Source organism: Galendromus occidentalis, unplaced genomic scaffold, assembly GCF_000255335.2.
Source record: "Galendromus occidentalis unplaced genomic scaffold, Mocc_1.1 scf7180000076384, whole genome shotgun sequence".
Classification (NCBI taxonomy): Eukaryota; Metazoa; Arthropoda; class Arachnida; order Mesostigmata; family Phytoseiidae; genus Galendromus; species Galendromus occidentalis.
Genome location: NW_003804373.1, coordinates 109,773 through 117,806, shown reverse-complemented (window position 1 = coordinate 117,806; position 8,034 = coordinate 109,773). Strand labels below are relative to the sequence as shown.

The 8,034-nt window shown below is 51.3% G+C and overlaps 2 protein-coding genes across 2 annotated transcripts; one reads left to right on the top strand and one right to left on the bottom strand.

The window, feature by feature from the left end:
• The first annotated feature begins 800 nt into the window (after positions 1–800).
• On the top strand, positions 801–3,327 carry LOC100904930 (melatonin receptor type 1B-B). The gene is made up of 5 exons (XM_003739096.1): positions 801–1,126; positions 1,997–2,259; positions 2,430–2,687; positions 2,774–3,017; positions 3,168–3,327. The coding sequence occupies exons 1-5, from the start codon at positions 801–803 to the stop codon at positions 3,325–3,327; spliced, it is 1,251 nt and encodes a 416-aa protein (XP_003739144.1).
• A 1,769-nt stretch (positions 3,328–5,096) lies between these two features.
• On the bottom strand, positions 5,097–7,998 carry deltaCOP (coatomer subunit delta). The gene is made up of 5 exons (XM_003739086.1): positions 7,883–7,998; positions 6,921–7,794; positions 6,481–6,780; positions 6,258–6,390; positions 5,097–5,412 (listed from the first exon to the last, which is right to left on the bottom strand). Exons 2-5 carry the CDS (start codon positions 7,773–7,775, stop codon positions 5,150–5,152), a joined length of 1,551 nt encoding a protein of 516 aa, XP_003739134.1. The 5' UTR covers positions 7,776–7,794; positions 7,883–7,998; the 3' UTR covers positions 5,097–5,149.
• Between the last annotated feature and the right edge of the window lie 36 nt (positions 7,999–8,034).

Below are 8,034 nucleotides of genomic sequence, written 5' to 3'. Positions count from 1 at the left end.
GGTAGCTTGTCGCTTGAGGCGGAGCTCGGCCGTACGAAGGTCTGGAATATCCCTGAGCAGTGCGGGACACCGATCGGTGAATCTCGGCATTGTACTTCGCGCGAGAGATTGGATAGCGGTTGGGGACTGGAAATCGTATCGCCGTCGGACGACCGCTCAGCCAAATTAAGCTTCTCTTCACGTTCAAGAAGTCAGGTCGGCCAAAACGCGGAAATCGTTGGCTCAGTGAAGAGAAAGTCTCCGAGAGAAATTCTAACGAGGGATATAATTAGGTCGCATGACAATCTCTTGCGCGAGGGTTCCTGCGACTCATCGCCCGCGGATGCTCAATTCTTGTTTGCTCGCGGATCGGAGTACGTATCCGCGTCAAGACAACCATTGCCCGGGGTGTGCCTCGAGCTCAGCTCAGACATCATTCATGTATGTCGACGTCACAATGTCCGTTTCCTCTGTCCGGCGGCTGCCGAGTTCGCTCATTGTACGATCGTCGCGATATTCAAATTGATTCAGTCTCGTGCGCTGCTGATGCGTCGTTGCTGCTAAGGGAACGATGAAACATCCGAAAGGAGCCTAGCGTGGATTGGAGCTGGTACGTCTCTATTCACCAGCATCATCTTGAACACCTAGCTCGCCCTTACCCCTGCTCTCTCCGACCGAACCTAGTGATCTCTCGTCGATGTCAGATCCAGCCTGGGAGGTAGATGAACAGATAGTTAGACGACTGCACCGCAATCCCAGGGTGTGGTTATGGACAGCAGGCGTGGCACGTGTGGGACCGAGACGAGATGAGCCGGTAGACGATGTCAGAAGTCACCGCTGAAGACCGAATTCATCCGGCCATTCTGATTCTTCTGACTCTATTGACCTTATCTACGCTGGTGAGCAACAGTTTTTTGTTGCTCGTGACCGTGTCGTGCCAACAGCTTCGTCGAAGTGTTGATCATTTGGCAGTCATCAACCTGTCGCTCAATGGAATACTTGCCTCGATACTCGTCATGACGCCTTCGTTGGCCAACTTGTATGGTCACACGAACACGGTTGGAGCATTCTGCGAACCCCTAGGGTTCTTCACATCCCTGCTCCTTTTCAACAGCGTTATAACTTCACTCGTCATCACCACCGAGAGGTATGTTCCACCCATTTGCGAGATGATATGCTCACATATCCAATATCTAGCTTGTGGTATCTCATCATTGCCGCCCGAGTGATTTCGCAGTCGATCTTCGGAACAATGCGACAGCCTCCATGGCCAGACAGTGAGCCGTATTCAGTCTCACTTTCCGACATATCCGTCCCGCCTCACCCTGCCCGTCGACTGTGGTACACGAGAGCGACAAAATGACATTGCGAGAAACCAGAGGCGCGGAATCTGTCGTCGAACTCGGCAATCATCACGGGAGAACTTTCCTTACGAACAAGCTCTGAGATCGCACGTTCTCAACGTTGCGGGCGCAAATCAAGACAGAGTTTTAGTGACTTTTTCCTTCCTCCGGAACATTCTTAAACGGGTGGATGAGACCTCCAGGAGCCTGCTCGCTCTAATGGGCGGTTATCAAGAAAGGTCAGAGGCATTAAAGAGAACTCCACTAATTGTTAGAATGGAACGCCACAAGGATCGTCTGTTCTCATCAGAAAGATTACCGTCCTCTGAAACTCGTTTGCTGGGATCGCGGTTCCAACGTGCTAGGCTGCGGTCCGGATCGTACCTCACGCCGACCATGGTACGCTCGATGCCGCTTCCGTCATTGATAGTTTTCTGTTTAAATGAGGACGATGGAGCACGCGATTTGCATCGCTTTGGGATGATCACCGCGGCGTGAATGTTTGGGGGAACGTGATGGCAGGCTGGGATCATCGAATCTATGTAGAATTTCAATAGATCCGCCTCGGCTAGATCGCTCGCTCGCTCGCTCCAGAGAGGTGTCAGCGCTCTCTGACGCTCACGATAGATAGACAGATACATGGATTGGTATGTACCGAGCTTCCTTCCCCTCAGATTCGTTCAAGTCGCTTGGCCCATGGCGCCTCGAGGAGACCGCCGCTCGTCAGAACTCACGTTGCGCGCAGCTATCTCCATCCTCGTTGTGTGGATGGTATCTCTGGCCATAGCTGTCGTACCTCTTGCTAGTCTCGGTCCCCCATCTTTCGGCTTCGACCCCGAGTCCATGCACTGTTGGCATAAGCTCCACGATCAACAACCCTCTTCCAGAAGCTACATAATCGGCGCCCTACTGCTGGGGATTATATTCCCTACCATAGGTGGGTTCATAAGTCAGTCATTACCGACATACGTTTAGCATCATACGAAATCCCACCCAGCCGAAGATCACGTCGAAGATTGTCAACGTCGGTCAAGTCCTCGGCGGATATTTATTCGACTCGACTCAAGCTCTTGAACTAGCCCCTAATGCAATCTGCAATGTTTTCAGGGATACTGAGTATTCATATATTGGTGTACCGCGTCGCTCGCCGAGTCGAACAGTGTGAGAAGTCTCGACGGGCTCTGATACCAATCCCGAGTAGTCTGCAAGCTGCGCGTCGAATCATCTTCTCGAAAGCCGCGAAAACCCTACTGTTCGCCGCCACCATTTTCGTGAGCTTCATAATGCCGGAAACTCTTGTTCAGTTGTTCACCGTGATTCTGTCTTCGAGGGGCGAATCATACAGCTCGTCGTCCAAAACTTACAGTGAGTCATCGGATCAAGACACTGACTTGATTGGAATTTCGGTTGGGAAGTCGTCCGAATCTCACAGACAATCCCCGATTTTGCAGGAATCGCGAGTCTTTGGCTTTCTTTTCTGGGCTATGTCCTCAACCCGATGTTGTACGGTCTCCTAAATCGCAACCTCCGGAAGCAAGCCATCTGTCTCCTGAAGATTTCCCCTTCAGGGAGCCCGCGGTCTCCTTTTATTATTGCGCTACTCCGGCGGTCGGCTACGTTCCGCTCTTCTAATTCGAATCTCAGCCGACTCTCCGTATCGCCGATGTTCGGGAAGCACACGAAAATACGCATCAGGTAAGATATTGGACGATGTGTCCTCCAAAGACATCGATTTACACCGAACGACGGATCCAATCCCGAGGAGTGTGAACGATCGGACGCTGATGATGGTATTGTCGGAAGGAGGACCAAACACGCAGCCTGAGCTTTTTGCTTTCGTTTCAGAAAATTTGGCTCGCTGCCACAACTCTCGCACCTGAATACAGTGACGGATTCCCCTTCACCGGATACAATTTCATTACCGTCCCAGAACGGAATCGCGCTCGAGGGATGTTATCTCACCATCCAGAGTTTGCCTACACAGCTGAATGAGGGAAGTATGTGATTGAAATGCTCGGTGGTTGCTGACAACACACACGTGTCGGCTTGTTCCAAATTTGAATCGACCTTGCCTCTGCATTATGCATATCGGATGCCAATCATGACTAACTCATGCGGGTTGGAATATAATTGGCGAGGCAGGAATCGGCATCGCCTGATCACCGGGAGTCGTGATTTTACAACGCACCGTTGAAGCTAACGGAAAGCCACCGACTCCCTTCTACGTTGCTGAGGAGTCCTCGAAGCCGGGGCTCAATAATGACAAAAATATTCTAGGGGGTACTCCTTCTCGTTCTGAATGGGGATGCGCTCTATTGTGATTGTCCCGATTGCAGTCCGGGCTAATGAGTTTGTGGACTGTGTATACAAATAATGCAAAGTCGCTAATTGCGGGAGAAAACGGATGAGCTGTCGAACAGCTAGAGGCCCCCTAACTTTGAGGCAGCTCGGAACTAGCTCGGCTGTCTGATGCCATGCTCGATGAAAAGTTCAGTACTTCCCTGAGCGTACGAGATTTTTCTTTACGCCCCTCGTCCCGGGGAAAGGGAACTTCTTCATATTATGTATGTATGTGTTCTAAGGGGCAAGACCGATGCACGAAACAGAGCGAGCACGTTTGAAGGAGTTCTTAGTGAATAAAGAGGCTCTTCTACCCGAAATCAGTGTCTCGCGTCTATCGATACTCTGAAGATATTGGTCACATCAGGAGAGTTGTCAGCAAGATGCGAGGACTACGGGTCTCAAGTCGTGGCACAACGGAGAGAAAATATCGGACGCAGGCCGGGAAATTCAGATTTTTCAGAAACTCTCAGTCCGAATGGCGGAGCAGCGCCCGCCTCCTCCCCTGAATTGGCTCCATATGGAACATTCAGCACGAGTGAATATCGAGCTCCGCAGTCGATGATTCAGTGTTCGACGAACGAAAGCTGCTTCAGCGTTCCCTCTCTGAACTCCTGATCGGGATTTGCTCCATGTGTCTCCTTCCGAATATCTTAAAGCTTCCGCGATCCTTGAGTCTCGTCGGCAGCTCCCGAGTTGTCCCAATACCTAGATACAGTAGAAGCGTGCTCTTGGGGAACTGTCCGGAACTCGATAACGTTTTCAAATCCGCTCGTGAGCCCCCGTCCCATATTGCTAGCTCACAGGGATCGCTCTTCCCGTCTGCCAAGGGGCTTCAGCCTCCTTTCGATCGCCTCGTGGGAGGCTGCGCGAACAGGTTGTTATCTACTTGCTGGAGGCTCGGAGTCACTCACTCCAACCAGGGATACATCACATCATCCGGAGCGGAATATGGTCGCACGAATCTTCCGGCAATGATCGCAGAAGCCAGAATCTAGAAAACCGTAAGATGGGAACAAAACCGAAGACATTGGACCCGCGGAATTTCGGCACTTGGCACAACTCCCTCCCTCAAGATCCAAATCCTGATTCGCTTTCGCGTACGAATGAACGCTGATTCCAGCATAGCAGTCAAGGGAGAGGTAAAGCCGAAATGCCCGAGGAGCGATCTCAATGATGAGACCACTCATCTTAGACCGAAAAAAATCCACTTCCCAGAAGTGCTTGCTCGACAGACTGCGGACTATGCGCGATTCCAGGAGTGCAGAGAGCTCCGAGTTTCCGCATGACTTCCCTATTCCTCTGGAGCTCTCCGGTGATGAATCGGCGCCGATTGTGGTGAGTGAGTTCACTCCAAACACAGGAGACGACCAGGTACGACTTCTTGGAGACCAGATTCTTCACACCACGTTGAAGGAAGAGCCCCCATTCAGATAAGGAGATTTATTCGATTAAATTGCAGAAGTTCTCGTGGACCGCTTCCCCACCTAAATTATCTGATACTTATCGGCTTCAGCGATGAAGCTCTGTTCCAATGAATACTTGACTGCTTGCTTAGATTCTGAGTGCACAACGCCCGCGACAGCAATTTGAGAGTACGGTGTCGTCGATGAGAACTGCACTCCGATAGGGAAAAAATCTTCTGGTCGGCCACAAGCTACGAATTCGATCACTCCCCCAGGAGAGCCGGAATCGATGAGCTGGATTTTCCACTCAAGAACATTTCGACGCGCATCGAAATTGTAGTCACCTGGAATTGCAAGAATGATGGTAGTTTGAGCTTTCATATTCATTTCCCGAATTTCCGCACACTCCTAACCTAATCGGGACCATCTCGCTTTCTCTTCACTTGGCTGCGAAATAGCAACCTACGAGTAGTGAATTTCCTCATTGAACAGGTATGCTGAGAACAGTGTCCTGCACGCGAAGTACACATGGTCCGATCGGAACTCCTCTGAGCCACTGGATTCTCCACCGAACACGAGGGATTAGGGGGCGTTTGCCGTTGGCAGATGCGCAAGTCTGAGCATGGAATGAGCAACCGCGACTCACGGAGCTTTCTGATCGTTCCATCGGAGATTCACGGCCGAAAGGGACCAAGAATGCGATCTGAGATCATCGATCACAAGCTCATTTTCTCTGCTTCGAAAGCTCATTTTGCAGAGGAGAATCTGCCCTACTAGGTCGTTGTTTCCGTTTCATATCGGTTCGTCGTGCAGGGACATGCATCCCCGACACGAGCCCTCCATCTCGAAGTTTATCATTGATCTCGTTAGGGGTCCGAAGCTCGTTCCAGGCCGCCTGCCTCAATTGTGATCCGACGCCGCCTCCTCTTAGCGAGGGAGTCCCGGAGAAACTTGCTCAACGACGAGCGCGTCGCATCGATCGTTGGGAAGGGACAGATTGATCGGGCCTCGGGGAAATTTACGAATTTCATCGAAGGCTCCCGAGAATTCTCGGAACAGGGCTCTTGAGCAGAGGATTCCATTCTTCTTCAGTAGCAGCCATGCTCGAGGCTCCAGGTTCCACTACCTTCTTGCGGGGTCTCTTCGAGCGGAGCACCAGTTCTAGACTTTACGCCGGGAGAAAAAATACCTTCGCATTCGGCGATCGTTGGCGAGCCTCCATGAACAGGAATCGATATAGTCACATTTGTCAGTTGAAGCTGTGGTTGAGTCAGCTCATACTCGATATTGCATTCGCAACCGCCGTTGCCGTTGTCATTGACCTGAGGGCCAAGAAGACTTGAGTTAGCTCCCAGAAGGGGGGTGAGGCGAATATCTTCTGAGGGAACGCCGCTATTTCGCGCTCAACCTACCCATGTGTTAACAGAGAGCGGAACGAGAGATTCGTCAGTACTTTGTAATCTCCACTTCAGAACGCCGACGTCTGCATTCACCGGGAAAGCCTTCCCAGCACTCTTCAAGCCAATGCAGCCGGCTTGCCGGAAAAGTTCTTTATCTATGTTGGGATGTTGATTGAATTGGAAATTCCGAGTGTCTTTGTTCTCCATTTGAATTCTCACGAGAGCAGCATTTTCTTCGAAGATCCGGAGGGTTAACATGCCATGCACTTCGAGCGATTGGAGCCCGCCCTCCCGCTGCAGTCTGCAGGTAATCTAAAGGGGAACATCGGAAATTAGATTGCTATAAGTTGGATCAGAGTCGTATGGAGTCGGGACCTCCCCATATGGATGCGAGGCCCCAAAAATGAAAAGTCTTCGAATTAAAGCGGTATCGAGGATCATGGAGAGCGAACCTTCTCGTCGCTCGTCAGATGCACTGCTTCTCGGTCCGGCTGCTGTGCGGAGTTCACGGGAGACGTTGAGCCTTTGGCGTGAGCCTGAGAGGGATTCACGGACGCAACTCGCTCGCCCTCTTGCTTGAGCTGGTTCGCAAATTGGTCCCACTCCTTTGCTTTGGAACCGAGCTTGAGACCCTTCGATGCTGACGATTTCGCTTTTGCCTGGTAATTGCTCTTCGGTGTCGATTCGGTGGTTGCAACCATTGGCGCGGATTGGAAAGACGAAGAGTTGAAACCGCCAGAGCTTATGGCCGTACCTCCGCGGTTGATGAGGCCCTTCTTCGCAGCTTCGACTCGTTGACGCTGGAGTTCTTTCGCTTTCTCCTTCATTTTAAGTTTCGCTTCTCGTTCTTGACTCATTCTTGCAGCGATTGCGGCTTTTTCTTCCTGAGAGTCCATCTCCACAAACGTTCGAATCTGAGCAAGGGTTACATTTTCACGGTAGCCCATAGCGACCAATTCGTCAAAGGCCAAAATCAGCTGTAGTGAAGAAGCGATCACATCACTCTCCTCCAAAGAATGGCAGTACTCGGCGACAACCTTCGCGAAGAGGCGAAGCATTTCCAGATCTTCCAATATGTTAGAGGTTTTCGTCGTTATGAGAACCATGTAGAGCTTGTCCAGCAGGGGCTGGTAAACGTAGCGAACAGCATCTGTTTCCACGAAGGTATGCTGTTTCGCACTCTTGCCTAAGAGTCTCGGGAACGCGGCCAGTAGCCCTTCGATCCTAGAGCGGCTGATTTCGATGAAATGCCTAGAAGCAAGCGCCTTGCCGGACTTCGTGATGACAGATGCCGACAACAGTACCATTTTCGTGTGGTGACAGGGCCTGAAAGATATATCGCTGATCACCTGGATGTGGGACACGGAACCTCGTACTCTGAACACTGCAGTTTTGGGCAGCAATTCAAACTTACCACGGAGAACACTGTGAGCGATGTATAATTTCCCTTCAAGAGAGTCGGCGACGAGACGTCAATTCAGCCTTCTTATCGGCCTCTGCTGCTCACACCGTGCCAGATCACCAAATATCATCAGCTCAACAGCCTTAGCTCCGCAGTCCGCAGTA

What these genes read in the sequence shown, in the direction of transcription:
- LOC100904930 (XM_003739096.1), top strand. Translation starts at nt 801, where the DNA reads ATGTCAGAAGTCACCGCTGAAGACCGAATTCATCCGGCCATTCTGATT. An exon ending in CTCGTCATCACCACCGAGAG is followed by an intron (nt 1,127 to 1,996) that starts GTATGTTCCACC and finishes CCTTCCCCTCAG; the next exon opens with ATTCGTTCAAGTCGCTTGGC. An exon ending in GATTATATTCCCTACCATAG is followed by an intron (nt 2,260 to 2,429) that starts GTGGGTTCATAA and finishes CAATGTTTTCAG; the next exon opens with GGATACTGAGTATTCATATA.
- deltaCOP (XM_003739086.1), bottom strand. Translation starts at nt 7,775, where the DNA reads ATGGTACTGTTGTCGGCATCTGTCATCACGAAGTCCGGCAAGGCGCTT. An exon ending in ATCTGACGAGCGACGAGAAG is followed by an intron (nt 6,781 to 6,920) that starts GTTCGCTCTCCA and finishes GTTCCCCTTTAG; the next exon opens with ATTACCTGCAGACTGCAGCG. An exon ending in AACGATCGCCGAATGCGAAG is followed by an intron (nt 5,413 to 6,257) that starts GTATTTTTTCTC and finishes TTGCAATTCCAG; the next exon opens with GTGACTACAATTTCGATGCG.